We start from the raw sequence: 17,982 nt of genomic DNA, 5'->3' as shown, positions 1-17,982 counted from the left end.
TGTGGTGTTGAAGTGGTGTTGAATGGTGGTGAGGTGATGAAGCTGTGGTGGTGGTGATGGCATAAGAAACGGAAATGGTGGTGGTGGTGGTGGTGATGATAGTAGTGGTGTTGAGGGAGGGAAAAGGAATGCGGAGGAGTGGTGGTGGTGGTGGTGGTGGTGGTGGTGATGGTGAGTGACGGATAATGACAGTGTGGAGGTGGAGGAGGAGGTGGAGGAGAAGGTGGAAGAGGAGGTGGAGGAGGAGGAGATGAAGGAAGTGAAGATGCTATAGTGGAGAGAGAGAGAGAGAGAGAGAGAGAGAGAGAGAGAGAGAGAGAGAGAGAGAGAGAGAGAGAGAGAGAGAGAGAGAGAGAGAGAGAGAGAGAGAAATATTTGAGGTTACGAGGTTACGAAAGAGAGATTAGGATAAAAGATAGGCCTAAGCAGGGTGAGGATAGCTTCTGAAAAAGGGTGAGAGGCAGGGTGAAACAGGGTGACTTAGGGTGAAGGATAAAGTGACAAGGGTGAATCGGCAGGGTGACTAAGAAGAGTTATCCTCAAGCTAAGGTCGTAGTCGTTGTAGCTAGGACAAGTAAGACAGGGTGAGGTAGGGTGAGACAGGGTGACTTAGGGTGACAAGGGTGAATCTGCAGGGTGAGTAAGAAAGAGTATGGCTAAGTTAGTAGTCGCTATAGCCAAGACGAGTAGGACAGGGTGGCAGGGTGAAGGCGGCAGGGTGGCAGGGTGAGGCACAATAGCCTAGTAATGCCACTTTAACAAGATAATGACGGTGCCCAGCAGGGGGCGGGCAGGGGGGGGGGCCGGCCTGTCTCCCCGTACACACCCACCGCCACCATCACCACCACCACCCGCACACACACACACACACACACACACACACACACACACACACGGGGGGGGGGGGGGGGTGGCATAAAGCAACAAGCACACAGCCGTGAGAGAGGAGCCGCCGCCGCCTCCTCCTGGTGGTGGTGGTGAAGGGTGGGGGGTGCACGAGGGGTGCCGTGGTGACGTCAGGGTGCCGCGGCCCATTGGTGGCCGGGCGAGGGCCGCCGCTGGTTGGCCGGGCCCCGCTGCCGCCCTCAGGCAGCCATTGGCCGGCGCGGCAGCCCTGGCGTGGCACCAGTGCCCCGGGGCGCCGCACCATTGGCCGGCGGCGGCGGGGGCGGGGCGAGGCACGCCTAACGAGGATAATTGGCGTATATAAAGAAAAGTTGGTGGTTAGATTTGATCAAGTCCTGTGAGCGCTTTGCCTTCCTCGCTAAATTAGTGGAAGCCGGAGGCCAATTGAGGCTGTTAGCGGCGCGGCGCCGAATTGGGAGCGTTGCGCGGAAAGCTGCGGCGGCTGATTAGCGGCCATTGTTCCCGCGGGCTGCGGCGGCGGATCAGCGCCGCGCGCCGCCCAATTGAACCCATTGGCGGTAGTTAGCGCCGCCACGCCGAGGCCCTGCCGCTGCCGCCCTGCCCTGCCCGCCCTGCCCTGTCGTCCGGGACTCTGCCGCCGCGCGCCCTGCCGCCGGGCCGCCGCCGCCGCCGCGGCCGCCAGGTCGCCGCCACTAATTGGCTCATTACCAGGTCGGGATGAACGGCCAGCCCAACCCCGCCCCCCCCGCCGTGGCCAAGGGGGTGGGCGGCGGCGGCGGCGGGGGCGGCGTGAACAGCGTGGCCTCGGGCGTTGGCCAAGGCGTGGAGGCCGCGGGGGGCGGCGGCGGCGGTGCGGGGGGCGGCACATTCCACAGCATCCAGGTGATGTTGGGGCTGCCAGGTGAGCTGATCATGGCCCGCACCCCCCTGGCGGCCCCCCTGGCCCCCGCCGGCCCCGGCACGGGGCGCGACTACCAGCACGACCCCGCCGGCACCCTGCAGCAGCAGCAGCAGCAGCAGCAGCAACAGCAACAGCAACAACAACAACAACAACAGCAGCAACAGCAGCAGCAACAGCAGCAGGCCTCGCCACACTCACACGCCCCCGCCACCACCAACACGCCCACGCCCGCACACTACAACGCCCCGCAGGCCCACTCCCTCACCACGCTTGGCGGCCACAGTCCCCACCACGCCCACGCCCACGCCCACCCTCACGCCCACGTGCACAACAGCCACGCCCACGTGTCCGCAGCGCCCGCCGCCCACGCCCACGCCCACGCCAACACCCTGGAGTCCCCCATGCCCGCCCCGAACGTCGGCGAGAAGCGGAAGCTGGACGACGGCGGCGGCTACACCTGCCCCGCGCCCGCCACGCCGCCGGGCACACAGCAGCAGCAGCAGCAGCAGGCAGCCGCGGGCACGCCAGGTAAGGAGGGGAGCTTAGGTGACACACACACACACACACACACAGGTAAGGCAGTGGCAGGCGGAAACACCGCTGCATTAAAATCACCGTTCCAGGAAGATGCATGTTTAGCTAAATCTCTCGTCACACGCGCGGCGCCGGGCTCGTCGCGGGAGAGATCAACCGACGTTATTTATAATCGCAGTCGTTTAATGTTTTTTCTCCCTCATAATAATGGACCTACCATCGCAAAAAAGTATATCATGTCTCTGGCCTCTTTTAACGAATATAATATGTCGGACCAAGTTCTCGGGACCATAGAGTAGGCGATCCACATATTCAGTATTTTTTTCTCTTACAATTATACCATCGGAAAAATAAATCATCTTTGGGCTCTGTTAACTTGGCCCTGACAGTCATAAAACTACTCCTGGAAATGCCCCAAATTAACCTCTACGAAAGCCTTGTCAAATGTGTGTCAAATGTGTGTAATACGGCCCATGGCACTGTTTTGGTCCCGCGGTCACTAGAGGTAAATTCAGTACTAAAAATGTGGCAATAAAATGATTAAAAGATGATATTCCGTTTAAATAAGCTTTTATCAACAAATTAGCGACAGCAATTGTGTATATACCTACAAGTCCCTTCTCCCCGTGTCACAAGCTCTCGCTACCTTGCCCATTCCTGAGCGACTGGATTTAATGAAAGATATTAACGTATATTCCGTTTAAATAAACTTCCTTTCTTAATAAACTAATTAACTGACATGAAAGATATTAACGTATATTCCGTTTCTTTCTTAATAAAAAAAATTAACTGACTAACTATATAGCAATTGCGTGTATATAAGTCCCTTCTCGCCTCTCCTCACGCCGGTACAAGCTCTCCCTACCTTGCCCATTCCTGAGCGACCCGATTTCATGAAAGATATTAACGTATATTCCGTTTAAATAAGCTTCCTTTCTTAATAAACTAATTAAATGACTAACTATATAGCAATTGCGTGTATATAAGTCCCTTCTCGCCTCTCCTCACGCCATTACAAGCTCTCCCTTCCCCGTTAAATGATATTAGTCTATTTTATGTTTAATAAGGAAGGTGTTCGGTCTTTTGGTAATAAATATACTAACTAACCAACTAAGATTTATTTGCGCCGAACGATATATTATTATGACAAAAAAAATATTCAAATATGTGAATAGCCTAATATAAATAATCAAATATGTGAATAGCCTAATATGTCACTATTTATTATGAGAGAAAAAGATTGAATGTGTGAATAGCCTAATATGTCACTAGTTATATTTGCGATGGTATTATTACAAGAGAAAATAGATTAAATATACGAATAGCCTAATATGTCGCTATTCATATTGCCGATGCTATTATTATATGAGAAAATAGATTGAATATGTGAATAGCCTAATATGTCACTAGTTATATTTCCGATGGTATTATTATAAGAGAAAATAGATTGAATAAGTGAATAGCCTAACATGTCCTCCGCGGCGCAGTGGTTACCGTCCCTACCACGAATCTGCGGGCCTTGGTTCGAATCGTCGTGCACACAAACTACTTCCAAGGGCCAGAAAGGATACAGATTGCGTTCTAATGAGTGTTCTTTTAGGTTCAAGGTACATAAAATGATCAAAGTACCACCAGGGTCATAAAAGTACCCCTGGAGAAGGCCAAAACTCCTACGAAAACTGTGTCAAATATGTGTCCTGGCCCGCCTTACATGTCCTCCGTGGCGCAGTGGTTACCGTCCCTACCATGAATCTGCGGGCCTTGGTTCGAATCGTCGTGCTCATAAACTAATTCCAAGGGCCAGAAATGATATTGATTGCGTTCTAATGAGTGTTCTTTTAGGTTCAAGGTACAGAAAATGATCAAAGTACCACCAGGGTCATAAAAGTACCCCTGGAGAAGGCCAAAACTCCTACGAAAACTGTGTCAAATGGGGCGCCGAATGGTTTGAGAATATGGCTCCAGCTGTTCATCCTCCCTTTGTAACTGGAGTATAAATCACCGTTGCTAGATTATCGTACTCGGAGCATAACATTTACCAGCTTCACCTCCACAAATATCACCAGGAAACAGGAATAATAAACCATTTCAACGATAACTATACAAATAAATATCGTTATTGTGGCCCAGGAAATCGGGAAAGATGAGAAACTGAGTACGGCAATCTGGCAACCTTGGTATAAATATGTACACTTGGGGACACCTGGGGGAGGAACACTTGTAACCCGGGTGTCACTCTGCATGGGGTCTTAATTACCACCACAGGCTCAAGGGACAGTGTGACGGAGATGAGCACCGAGGACAGGCGCTATACAGTATTCACAAACTTAAACTTGCCTCACCACGTAAAAGTGTGACGGAGATGAGCACCGAGGACAGGCGCTATACCGTATTCACAAACTTAAACTTGCTCACCATGTAAAAGTGTAACGGAGATGAGCACTGAGGACAGGCGCTATACCGTATTCACAAACTTACACTTGCCTCACCACGTAAAAGTGTGACGGAGATGAGCACCGAGGACAGGCGCTATACCGTATTCACAAACTTAAACTTGTTGACCACGTAAAAGTGTGACGGAGATGAGCACCGAGGACAGGCGCTATACAGTATTCACAAACTTAAACTTGCTCACCATGTAAAAGTGTGACGGAGATGAGCACCGAGGACAGGCTCAAGGAACAGTGTGACGGAGATGAGCACCGAGGACAGGCTCAAGGAACAGTGTGACGGAGATGAGCACCGAGGACAGGCGCTATACCTTATTCACAAACTTAAACTTGCCTCACCATGCACGTATCTCAACCTGTCACTGTTTTAATAGCGCAAATATGTTCTTTTTTTATCATCAACATGTATTTCACGAGTATACGATATGGGTCGGCTTTTGTCACACACTTGCTGACCTCCTAATCATATAACATAGTACGTAATAATGACAAAGGCATTAACCACACAAATATTGATAACACATGGCAACAAGGAACTTAAAAACACCTCACCTTAGACTTTGAGGATCGCGGCGGCCTAATAATGGAGAAAATCACAAAATATAAACAGACTTGACTTCTCTGCCTCACACCTTGGTTCTGAGCGCGGCGTCACTGAATTTACCTGTAGTGACCGCGGGACCAAAACAGTGCTATGGGCCGGGGTTTTTTTTTTTTTACAACAAAGGAGACAGCTCAAGGGCACACAGAAAAGGAAACGATAATAAAAAATAAAAAAAAACGCTACTCGCTGCTCCTAAAAAAAAAAAAAAAAATCAAAAGAGGTGGCCGAGAGATTTCCTGGCCCATGTTCATACATATAACAAGCTTTCGTATATAGAAGTTTGGGGCATTTCCAGGAGTAGTTTTAAGACCCTGGTGATAATTTGACGCTTCTTCTGTATACCGTGAACCCTAAAGAAACACTCATTAGAACCCGATTGACCCTCTCTTTGACCTTTAGAAATGAAGATATAAGTAGTAGTAGTAGTAGCAGTAATAGTAGTAGGCTAACTCTTCAAGCTCCAGAAACCAAAGTCGGGCATATTAATTGTTTTATTCTTTCATAGGAAAAACATTTATGAATCCAGTACAGCGCTCTAATGTGTAATAAATAAAGTGAAGAGCCAATAAATAGCCTTCATGCAGTGAATCAGGAGTAAATTTACGGGAAATAACATCTTGGTATCTTCAAAACAAAACTATCTTGTTGAGCATAATTATGATGATTGATTGCATGGGGCAGATTGCATTCTTTTATATGGGTGGTTAGGGTTCGTTTCCTCCTCACAGGGCATTTCTGAACGGAATTGAGCACCTCATAATTATACCGTACGCTCAAAACTACCACATTAGGGAATTGTTCGACGACATTCCTCTTGCTTAACCCCATGACTGCGGATTTCCTACCAGAAGACCTCACCAAGCTACAGGAGTGGAACAAAAAGTGTCTGCTATACAAGTCATTGAAGAAAAAACGTAAAGTCCTGCACCTTGGGAGGGGATATCCGGCACACCAATACCACATGGGAAACACTCCACTATCCACCACAGAGGCAGAGAAAGACCTGGGACTATATAATTTTACCAGGCTACCAGTGAAGGGATATCCAGCACACCAATACCACATGGGAAACACTCCACTATCCACCACAGAGGCAGAGAAAGACCTGGGACTATAATGTTACCAGGCTACCAGTGAAGGGATATCCAGCACACCAATACCACATGGGAAACACTCCACTATCCACCACAGAGGCAGAGAAGGACCTGGGAGTGTATGTTACCAGGCTACCAGTGAAGGGATATCCAGCACACCAATACCACATGGGAAACACTCCACTATCCACCACAGAGGCAGAGAAAGACCTGGGAGTGTATGTTACCAGGCTACCAGTGAAGGGATATCCAGCACACCAATACCACATGGGAAACACTCCACTATCCACCACAGAGGCAGAGAAAGACCTGGGACTATAATGTTACCAGGCTACCAGTGAGGGGATCCAGCACACACCAACCACATGGGGAAACACTCCACTATCCACCAACTATAATGTTACCAGGCTATACCGGTAAAAAACAAATCCGTACCAATCGCAGCGGACAGATTAAAACGAAACCATTTTTATTATTATTATTATTATTATTATTATTATTATTATTATTATTATTATTATTATTACTAGTAGTAGTAGTAGTAGTAGTAGTAGTAGTAGTAGTAGTAGTAATAGTAAAATTGACACTAGGAATTTATTGACCCTCCCGCTATCTTGAACCCTCTCCTTCGGCTGCTTGTAGGGCTTGGTGGGTAATGTCCACTCAACAATTTTTTTTTTTTTTACAACAAAGGAGACGGCTCAAGGGCAACAAAAAGAGTGCAGAGGAAAAAAAAGCCCGCTACTCACCATTCCCATAATAGACAGAAGTAAAGAGTGGCCAAAAGAGAGGTCAGTTTCGGGTGGAGATACTATTAAGGTCATATTTCATCCCTAATCCTTGCCAGTCTCTCCCGTAAATCGGCAGCCATGTTATATCGGGGGACACCTACGTACAGCTTTGCTTACCAAGAAGTATTTTTTTGTAAACATTCGCTTCTGAGCATTCGCAGTTTTCTCGAGGACAACTCCGTACAAGGGGACAGCTACGTACAAGGGAACAGCTACATACAAGGGGACAGCTCCGTACAAGGGGATACCTCCGTACAAGGGGATACCTCCGTACAAGGGGACAGCTACGTACAAGGGGACAGCTCCGTACAAGGGGACAGCTACGTACAAGGGGACAGCTATGTACAAGGGGACAGCTCCGTACAAAGGGACAGCTCCGTACAAGGGGACAGCTATCGTACACAACATCGAGTTAAACTATTATGTAGCTTCTACTTAACAAAAGAAATATTGCCATGAATAATAACAATTGCAAAAATAATTATAATAATGAACTATCTATCTCTACCTACCTATCTATCTATCTATCGTACTGATCTAAATATAAGCTGAATTAAACAATGTGCTACTTACGTTTAAACCTGGTAGTTCCCTTATTAGGCTGTCTCAAAGGGTTAGACATATACTGGCTGACTTCATAGGCCTATTGTTTTTTCTTCATGGCTTAACGAAAACTTGTCTGCGGAAAGATATAAGTAGTAGTAGTAGTAGTAGTAGTAGTAGTAGTAGTAGTAGTAGTAACAATGGTAGTAGGAGCAATATTTAAACTCTCATGTCATTACTGTCATTATCATCATTATTGTTATCATCATTATTATTATCATTATTATCATTATCATTATTACAGGAGAGTCTTCGTCCACCAAGAAATCCGATTCCAAGTCCAAGAAGGCTTCCGATACTCCGGGGGTGAAGAAAAAGAAGACCAGGTGAGCATTGAACTCTCCATTTATAAGCTTCGATCCTCCCTTGACCCATTGACACTCCATATATCAACATCCTCCACCCTCTCCATCCTTCTATCCTACTCAACGCCTCCTACGCCTCCTACAGGACCACCTTCACCGCCTATCAGTTGGAGGAGCTTGAGCGAGCCTTCGAGCGCGCGCCGTACCCCGACGTGTTCGCGCGGGAGGAGTTGGCGGTGAAGTTGTCCCTCTCGGAGTCTCGCGTGCAAGTGTGGTTTCAGAACAGGCGAGCGAAGTGGCGTAAGCGAGAGCCCCCCAGGAAGAACTACATGCCCCCGGGTGAGTACGGGAGGAGGAGGAGGAGGAGGAGGAGTAACAGTAGTAGGAGTAGTAGTATAAGGAGGAGGAGAAGGAGGAGGAAAAAAGAAGAATTGTATGCCCTTTAGTTAGTATAAGGAACATTAGTTAGTATATAGAAGTAGGAGAAGGAATAGAAGTAGTAGTAGTAGTAGGAGGAGGAGGAGGAGAAAAACTATATGCTTATTCCAAACTCCCTCTCCCTTATTTCCTCCCTTCTCCCTCTTCCTCCGTTTCCTAAAGCTCTCCCTTCCTCCAACCAGCTGTTTCTCTCCCTCTTCCTCTCTCTCTCTCCATCCCTCTCCTAACGTCCTCTCCCTCCTGCAGGCGGGATGGGCAGCGGGCTGGGCGGGTCCTTCAACTCCCTGAACACGCTCTCGCCCTTCAACTCGGGCGACGCGTGGAGCTACTCTTCCTCGTACGACACGACGCACCTCAACCTGCTGGGGCCCGCCTCGTACCCGTTCTCCGCCAACCACAACCCGGGTTACAGCTACCCGATGCTCTCCCAGCCCATGGGGATCAACGAGTCCCTTTTTCCCAACCCGATCGGCCAGATGCGGGCGGGGGAGTTCCAGGCGCCGGCGGGGATGCGGGACTTCGGGAATGGCCAGCTCAAGCCCTACGAGTACCTGCCGGAGGTGAAGACGGAGGATTTTCTGCCGGAGAAACGGGACGCCAACATGAACAGCGTCCGCCACCACCACCACCACCATCATCAGGCGGCGGCGGCGGCGGCGGCGGCGGCGGCGGCGGGCCCAAAGGAAAGCAAGGATTCCTCGTTCATCACTCTGCCTTCTTTTTTAAGTTAACTCAGGAGCTTCGCGCGATGAAGTCAGCGCGCCTGCAGGAGGACGCGCGCGCCTACGAAGCTCAGCACAGCACCCAGCACCACCCCCATCAGCACAACCCCCCCCTTCCCGCCCCTGCCCTACCCCCTCCACCACCGCCGCCACCACCACCGCCGCCGCTGCCACCAATCCCCCAGGGAATACTAGCTGGGGGTCAGAGCCTACTCCCCGCCCCTCCCCCAGGCCCCCCAGTGCCCCCCTCCGCCCCCCCTGACCCCGGTGCCTCGTCCTCGACACAAGTCCTCTGCTGCGACGACGGGGCAGGGTACGACGTGGTGGGCGGGGCGGCGGGCTACGACCCACCCCCCCAGACGACCCCGCACCCCAAATTCCACCCCGGACCACCACCACCACCTCCACCCCAGCCAAAAATCACCCCGCACCCCTCACAGCACCACCCCTTGGACGACCTCTCACAACACGCTCTTCAGGATTTCGATGTCCCGACGACCACCTTCCCGTCCCACGACTACGACCCCTTACCACCTCAAGTCCCCGTGGCAGGAGACGACGACCCCGGCCTGGTGTACCCCTCAGTGGCCGACCCGAGCACCCTAGGGGACCAGAACTACCTGCAGCAGTACCCCCTGGAGCCACACGGTACCCTGGGGGAGGCACAGGGGGCCCTTGACTATAGTAGTGTTTTGGAGGCGCTGTTTGACGGGGAACCTTACCAGCCTGTCGGGGAGGGTGGCACTACTGACGCCTACCACGAGTACCAACACTACTGACGGGGAGAGAGAGAGAGAGAGAGAGAGAGAGAGAGAGAGAGAGAGAGAGAGAGAGAGAGAGAGAGAATTGGTATATACGAGAATGAGATACGGAAAAAAAAATCAGTTTATTAGCAAGAAAAAACAGAAAAAATAGGTCTATGTATGTTTGTATGTATGTATGTAGGCCTACGTACGTATGTATGTATGTATGTATGTTTGTAAGTATTATAAGTAAAGTGCCTTAATAGAAAAGAAATCAGTCAGTCAGTCCGTCAGTCCTTCCTCCTCCTCCTCCTCCTCCTCCTCCTCTTCTTCACCTCCTCGAGACAATTAACCTGGACCATTCTCAAGACGATTAAAAATAGAATTAAGATTATAGTCTAATATGGAGAATGTCGTTGCCTTTCTTTTTATTATTATTATTATTTTCGTAAACCTATCTTAGTCTAGCCTATCATACCCTGTTCACGATATCTCCGCCAGTAAGCCCCGCCCACTAGCACAGAATCAACCGTAGTGGACTCCCCCGGGGCTGTAATGGACTCGTCCTCTTTTATAATAATAATACGACATCTTTCCCAGCATCCATCAATAAGATTCAACCCTTCCCAGCATCCACCAGTGAGATTCAACCCTTCCCAGCATCCACCAATAAGAGTCAACCCTTCTCAGCATCCACCAGTGAGATTCAACCCTTTCCAGCATCCATTAGTGAGATTTAACCCTTCCCAGCATCCACCAATAAGATTCAACCTTCCCCAGCATCCACCAATAAGATTCAACCTTTCCCAGCATCCATCAGTGAGATTTAACCCTTCCCAGCATCCACCAATAAGAGTCAACCTTTCCCAGCATCCACCAATAAGATTCAACCCATCCCAGCATCCACCAATAAGATTTAACCCTTCCCAGCATCCACCAATAAGATTCAACCCTTCCCAGCATCCACCAATAAGATTCAACCTTTCCCAGTATCCACCAATAAGATTCAACCCTTCCCAGCATCCACCAATAAGATTCAACCCTTCCCAGCATCCACCAATAAGATTCAACCCTTCCCAGCATCCACCAGTGAGATTCAACCTTCCCCAGCATCCACCAATAAGATTCAACTCTTCCCAGCATCCACCAATAAGATTCAACCTTTCCCAGAATCCACCAATAAGATTTAGCCCTTTCCCAGCATCCACCAATCACACGCAGCCTAAGACGGGGGTAGGCATGGCTTATCCGTGAGCTAGCCAATGGGATGCGTTGATTGGGGGAGGGGGCGGGGCTTATTCGCCTAGTTATCGTGAACGGAGTATAGTCGGATATTATTATTGTTAATCTTACGCCTCCGTTGCAAGATTGTGTTCGTAGTGACGAGAAAAGACTTTGGGAAATATGTGTTGATGTTTGTTTTGTCTGTTTTATTGTGTTTTTATTTAATTTGATTGTGTTAGATGTGAAGCTTGTGCCATAATATTATTTAGAATACTCGATTTTGTAATTTTCTTTCTTTTTTTTTCTTTTTTTTTTCTTTCCTTTTCTTTCTCTTCAATTTTTCTTCCATACCCCCGTTCACGATAACTAGGCGAATAGGTCCCGCCCCCTTTCCCCAATCATTTTTTCTTCTATTTCTTTCACTTTTATTGTTTTTTTCCTTTTTTCTTTTTCTTTCTTTATTTTTTCGCTTTCACTACAATTTTTCTTCTATACCCGGTTCACGATAGCTAGGCGAATAGGTCCCGCCCCTTCCTCCTATCATATTTTCTTCTAATTTCTTTCACTTCCATTGTTTTATTTCCTTTTTTTTCTTTTTCTTTATTTATTTTTTCGCTTTCACAACAAATTTTCTTCCATACCCCGTTCACGATAGCTAGGCGAATAGGTCCCGCCCCCTTCCCCCAATCAATTTTTCTCCTATATTCTCTCACTTTTAATGTTTTTTTCCTCTTTTCTTTGTTTTTTTTTCTTGTTTTCCTTCATTTTTTCCTTTTTCTGCTTTTTTATCCTTTTTGGTTTTGTTTTCTTCTTTTTCCTTTTTTTTCATTTTCATTTTTATTTTTCTATTTTTTATATATATATTTTTCCTTCCTTTTTTTCTATGTTTTTCTTTCGTTCGTTCTTTTCTTCTTTTCTGTTTGTTTCTTTTACTTTCCTTTGATTTTCTTTTTTTCCTCATTCTTTCATTTCCTTTTATTTTCCTCTCTTGTTTTTCTCTGTAATAATTCATGCGAATACTCAGCTGAACGATTTTCCTTTCTTTCTTTTTCTTTCTTCATTTCTCTCCTATCTTTTTTATTATTTTTTCTTTACTTTCATCCTTCCTTCCCTTTTTCTTTCGTTTCTTTCTTCCTTCCTTTCTTCCTTCATTCTTTATTTCTTTTCTTCTTTCCTTCCTTCCATCTTACCAAATAATAATATAATACTCGTTCTTTTCCTTCCTTCCTTCCTTCCTTCCTTCCTTCCTTCCTTCCTTTCTTATTCCCTCACCTCTTCATATCTTCCTCTCACTCATAATAATAATAACAATAATAATAATAACAATAATGACAATAATACCTTCCTACTTCACACCGACAAGTATTAGCTACATAACTAAGTCTTTCTTCATTAATAATAATGACAATGATGATGATGATGATGATGATGAGGTTAATAGTGATACGTATTAGCTTTCGCATCGCCGCCAGCTTTTGTTTTTTTCACTATTTTTTTGTGTATGTGAATTTCGCCAAAACGGATTTACTTTTTCATATTCTTAAACGTCTCGGGATCCCATTATACGACTATTTCCCACGGCCACAGAGAGGATTAACTGGGTTTTCATGGGTCATTTTCCCGTTCAAAGTGCAGAAGTCGTGTCAAATTATCTCTGGGATCATAAAACTGTCCATGAAAATCCCAGCAACTTCTTGAACCACTATTTCCTAAGGTCACAGAGAGGATTAACCGGGTTTTCATAGGGAAAGCCTTGTCAAATAAGCGTTTCTTAGACTCATGATACAGAAGAAGGGTCACACTACCACCACACTCATAAAACTACCCCTGGAAATGCCCGAAATTCCTACGAAAGCCTTGTCAAGTGTGTGTTTCTTAGGTTTATGGTACAGAAGAAGTGTCAAACTACCACTCGGGTCATAAAACTACCCCTGCGAAAGCCTTGTCAAATGTGCGTTTTTTTAAGTTCATGGTACAGATATAAGGTCACACTACCACCAGGGCCATAAAACTACCCCTCGAAATGCCTGAAACTCTCGCGAAAGCCTTGTCAAGTGAGTGTTTCTTAGGTTTATGGTACAGAAGAAGGGTCACACTACCACCAGGGCCTACCCCTAGAAATCCCTCTCACAAACCCTACGAAAAAATTATTAAATGTGTGTTTCTTAGGTTCACAGTATACAGAAGGGGGTCACACTACCACCAGGGTCACAAAACTACCCTTGGAAATGCCCGCAACTCCTACGAAAGCCTTATCAAATGTGTTTCTTAGGTTCACGGTACAGAAGAAAGGTCACATTACCACGCCTGGAAATGCCCCTCACAACCCCTACGAAAGCCTTGTCAAATATGTGCGTGTCTGGACCCCGAAATGTATAAGAATATGGATACGAGCTTTAGGTTTCTTGCTATACAATATACACGTTTATGATAACCTCGAGACTGCTTTTTGCTAATTTCTTTTATATGTTATTTGTTGTTAACTGATGCTTCCTCAGACCACTTTTTTATATACGAGTGTCCATGTTAAACTCTTGTATGAAAAAAATATTATATGTATTAGTGAAGAAAATAAAGAAATGCTGTAATAATCGTCATCTTTTATTTATTGGTGTTTTTTTATGCTTTTTTCTTGTATGCAAACTAAATACGTACATACACACACACACACACACACACACACACACACACACACACACACACACACACACACACACACACACAGTAGGAAATAAAAATTACATCCTTGAAAAAATAACAATAACAATAATAATAATAGTAATAACAAGAACAACAACAACAACAACACATACTATAAATAATATCAAACTACTACTACTACTACTACTTCTACTACTGCTATTGGTGTTGAAGAAGTTACTTGGTTGAGTATCCGGTCAGGTCACCACCACCACCACCACCACTGGAGTTGACGTGTTCAGACTTGCTTTGTGCGACCTGCAATATATAAAAAGTAGTAGTAGTAGTAGTAGTAGTAGTAGTAGTAGTAGTAGTAGTAGTAGTAGTAGTAGTAGTAGTAGTAGTAGTAGTAGTAGTAGTAGTAGTAGTAGTAGTAGTAGTAGTAGTAGTAGTAGTAGTAGTAGTAGTAGTAGGAGGAGGAGGAGGAGTATATCACCATCATTATTACGATCATCACCACCACCTCTCAACACCACTTCACCACCACTCATCACCACCACTCATCACCACCACTCATCACCACTCACCACCACTAAAACTAGCATCCCTCACTACCACTTAAATTCCATTCCTTCCTTCATCACCTTTCAACACCACTCATCACACTCACCACCACTCACCTCCTGATTTCCGTGTGGTGTCTTCACGAAATAGTCCCAGGTGACCTTCGTGCCATCGCTCTCTCCCCTGTGGCCGTACTGGGAGCCGCGCAGGGGGTCCGTGATTTGGTACGTAAACTTGTACGGCGCCGAGGGGCCCTGGGGGAAGGAGGGGGGAAGCAGGGTGAGGCGGGTGACACACACACACACACACACACACACACACACACTCCACTCACGGCTCACCTCGTCGTTGTTGGTGTAGTGTTGTGGGTGTTGCTCGCCTGGCGGCGGGGGAGGAGGCCCACCGTGGCCCTGCTGGGGGGGTGGCCCTTGATGGGGGGCGTTGTAGCTCTGCTGTGGGGAAAAGTTTTGATTCCCCAGGCCATTGTAATCCTGGGGCGGCGGTCCCTGACCATGGGGACCGCTGGGATATTGCTGGGGAGGTGGTTCCTGACCCTGGGGGCCGCCATATTCTTGCTGGGGTGGTGGTCCATGGCCCTGGGGGCCGCCATAGCCTTGCTGGGGCGGTGGTCCGTGGTCCTGAGGCCCAACGTATTCCTGGAATGACGGCGGCGGGGGCAGTCCTTGGTCCTGGGGGCCACTGTACCCTTGCTGGGGTGCTCCTGCCTCTTCAGGGCCATTATAGCCCTGCTGGAGTGGTGGTCCCTGGCCCTGGGGTTCACCGTAACCTTGCTGGGGTGGTGGCCCATGGTCCTGGGGGCCAATGTAGTCTTGCTGGGGTGATTGCTCGTGGCTCTGGGGGCCATTGTAGTTTTGCTGGGGTGGTGGCCCGTGGTCCTGAGGGCCATTGTAGTTTTGCTGGGGTGGTGGCCCGTGGTCCTGAGGGCCATTGTAGTCTTGCTGGGGTGGTGGCCCGTGGTCCTGAGGGCCATTGTAGTCTTGCTGGGGTGGTGGCCCGTGGTCCTGAGGGCCATTGTAGTCTTGCTGGGGTGGTGGCCCGTGGTCCTGAGGGCCATTGTAGTCTTGCTGGGGTGGTGGCCCGTGGTCCTGGGGGCCATTGTAGTTTTGCTGGGGTGGTGGCCCGTGGTCCTGAGGGCCATTGTAGTCTTGCTGGGGTGGTGGCCCGTGGTCCTGAGGGCCATTGTAGTCTTGCTGGGGTGGTGGCCCGTGGTCCTGAGGGCCATTGTAGTCTTGCTGGGGTGGTGGCCCATGGTCCTGAGGGCCATTGTAGTCTTGCTGGGGTGGTGGCCCGTGGTCCTGAGGGCCATTGTAGTCTTGCTGGGGTGGTGGCCCGTGGTCCTGAGGGCCATTGTAGTCTTGCTGGGGTGGTGGCCCGTGGTCCTGAGGGCCATTGTAGTCTTGCTGGGGTGGTGGCCCGTGGTCCTGAGGGCCATTGTAGTCTTGCTGGGGTGGTGGCCCGTGGTCCTGAGGGCCATTGTAGTCTTGCTGGGGTGGTGGCCCGTGGTCCTGAGGGCCATTGTAGTCTTGCTGGGGTGGTGGCCCGTGGTCCTGGGGGTCATTGTAGTCTTGCTGGGGCGGTGGCCCGTGGTCCTGAGGGCCATTGTAGTCTTGCTGGGGTGATGGCCCGTGGTCCTGGGGGCCAATGTAGTCTTGCTGGGGTGATTGCTCGTGGCCCTGGGGGCCATTGTAGTCTTGCTGGGGTGGTGGCCCGTGGCCCTGGGGGCCATTGTAGTCTTGCTGGGGTGGTGGCCCGTGGCCCTGGGGGCCATTGTAGTCTTGCTGGGGTGGTGGCCCGTGCCCCTGGGGGCCATTGTAGTCTTGCTGGGGTGGTTGGCCCTGGTCCTGGGGTTCACCGTAACTTTGCTGGGGTGATGGTCCGTGGTCCTGAAGTTCACCGTAGATCTGCTGGGGCGGTCCGTGGTCCTGGGGTTCACCAAAGTCTTGGAATGACAATGGCGGGGAGAAGCCTTGTCCCTGGGGGCCGCCGTAGTCTTGCTGGGGTGGTGGTCCTGACACTTGGGGCCCATCATATCCTTGCTGGGGTGGTGGCCCGTGACCCTGGGGTTCAATAAAGTCTTGGAATGACGGTGGCGGGGGGAATCCTTGACCCTGGGGGCCCCCGTAGTCTTGCTGGGGTGGTGGTCCTGACACTTGGGGCCCGTTATATCCTTGCTGGGGCGGTGGTTCTTGACCCTGAGGTCCACCGTAGCTCTGCTGGGGTGATCCGTGACCCTGGGGTTCAATAAAGTCTTGGAATGACGGTGGCGGGGGGAATCCTTGTCCCTGGGGGCCGCCGTAGTCTTGCTGGGGTGGTGGTCCTGACACTTGGGGCCCATCATATCCTTGCTGGGGTGGCGGTCCCTGGCCCTGGGGTCCGCTGTAGCCTTGCTTGGGTGGTCCGTGGCCCTGGGGTTCAACAAAGTCCTGGAATGGCGGCGGCGGTGGCCCGTGGTCCCGAGGGAGGTCATGGCCCTGTTGGTGTGGCGGGCCTTGGTCACCAAGGTCATGATGCTGCTGGCGGGGTGGCGGGCCGTGGCCCTGGTCAGAGGGACCACTGTAGCCTTGACCCTGGGGTGCGCCAAGATCCTGCTGGGGTGGCAGCAGGGGGCCGTGGCCCTGTGGCTCGCCGTAGTGTGGCTGGAGGGGCAAGGGGGGCCCCAGGTCAATGGGATCACTGTAGCCCTGCAGGAGGTGAGGTGGTGGTGATGGTGGTGGCAGGGGTCCTAACTCCTGCAGGCCACTGTACCCTTGCTGGGGTGACGGCGGGCCCCCAGGGGAGGCCCCCAAGGATCCCAGGTCCCCATAGAAAACGTCCTGCCTGTCGTCTCCCATCAGGCTGCGGCGCTGGGCCGGGTGGGCGTCCAGTACCCTGGGGGTGACGTCACCAGCACCCCCATCCTCCCCCAGCCCAGCTCCTCCACCACTAGGCGCAGGGGTGGTGATGCTGGGGAAGGTGGTGGTGCTGGTGGTGGTGCTGCTGCTGGGGCGTCCAGAGGGGGCGTCCGGGGGGGCGTCTGGGGGGTCCACTGGTAGACCCCACACGACCCCCAGCAGGCAGACGGCGACCCAGAAATGCTGCAATGGTAGTAGTAGTAGTAGTAGTAGTAGTAGTAGTAGTAGTAGTAGTAGTAGTAGTAGTAGTAGTAGAAGTAGTAGTAGTAGTAGTAGTTCATGCAGGAGTAAGTTAAATGTGGCTGGCCGTGACCGTAGAGTTTACCGCGTCGTCACCTAACGTCCATAACACACTAACGGCTTTATAAACATTGATAAATCAGTGGAAGTCTTATGGAAATCTTGCCTAAAACAACTCTTCCCGATCACTCCCTTGGTGTTAAATGCATCACGCGACTTCCAGAGACTTTACGCATTGCAAATCTACACGCTAACATTATTTTTTTTTAGAATATAACTCCCATATTTATCTTACTCTTGTTCTTTGTTAGTTTAATCGCTAACAAACTTACATTTTCCTTATGCTCTCT

The 17,982-nt window shown here is 49.5% G+C and overlaps 2 protein-coding genes and 1 long non-coding RNA gene across 7 annotated transcripts in view; 1 reads left to right on the top strand and 2 right to left on the bottom strand.

The window, feature by feature from the left end:
* The first annotated feature begins 963 nt into the window (after positions 1-963).
* On the top strand, positions 964-9,519 carry LOC126986484 (POU domain, class 3, transcription factor 2-like). The gene is made up of 4 exons (XM_050842713.1): positions 964-2,296; positions 8,089-8,170; positions 8,295-8,488; positions 8,834-9,519. The coding sequence occupies exons 1-4, from the start codon at positions 1,585-1,587 to the stop codon at positions 9,316-9,318; spliced, it is 1,473 nt and encodes a 490-aa protein (XP_050698670.1). The 5' UTR covers positions 964-1,584; the 3' UTR covers positions 9,319-9,519.
* A 575-nt stretch (positions 9,520-10,094) lies between these two features.
* LOC126986486 (uncharacterized) lies at positions 10,095-13,381 on the bottom strand. Of its 5 annotated transcripts, none has more exons than XR_007739774.1 (2): positions 10,974-13,381; positions 10,095-10,913 (listed from the first exon to the last, which is right to left on the bottom strand). It is a non-coding gene; the product is annotated as an uncharacterized LOC126986486 (long non-coding RNA). The 5 variants fall into 5 exon arrangements; XR_007739775.1 differs by having other exon boundaries at positions 10,095-10,853; XR_007739776.1 differs by having other exon boundaries at positions 10,095-10,823.
* A 483-nt stretch (positions 13,382-13,864) lies between these two features.
* The window catches only part of LOC126986483 (basic proline-rich protein-like), a 4,860-nt gene continuing 742 nt past the window's right edge, over positions 13,865-17,982 (bottom strand). The window contains exons 2-4 of the mRNA XM_050842712.1: positions 14,822-17,575; positions 14,597-14,734; positions 13,865-14,234 (exon numbers count right to left, since the gene is read on the bottom strand). Coding sequence (XP_050698669.1) covers positions 14,154-14,234; positions 14,597-14,734; positions 14,822-17,575 — 2,973 coding nt within the window. The 3' untranslated portion in view covers positions 13,865-14,153. The remainder of the gene's footprint in view (positions 14,235-14,596; positions 14,735-14,821; positions 17,576-17,982) is intronic.

This window comes from Eriocheir sinensis, chromosome 61 (genome assembly GCF_024679095.1).
Source record: "Eriocheir sinensis breed Jianghai 21 chromosome 61, ASM2467909v1, whole genome shotgun sequence".
Taxonomy (NCBI): Eukaryota; Metazoa; Arthropoda; class Malacostraca; order Decapoda; family Varunidae; genus Eriocheir; species Eriocheir sinensis.
This window is presented reverse-complemented; position numbering and strand designations above follow the sequence as displayed.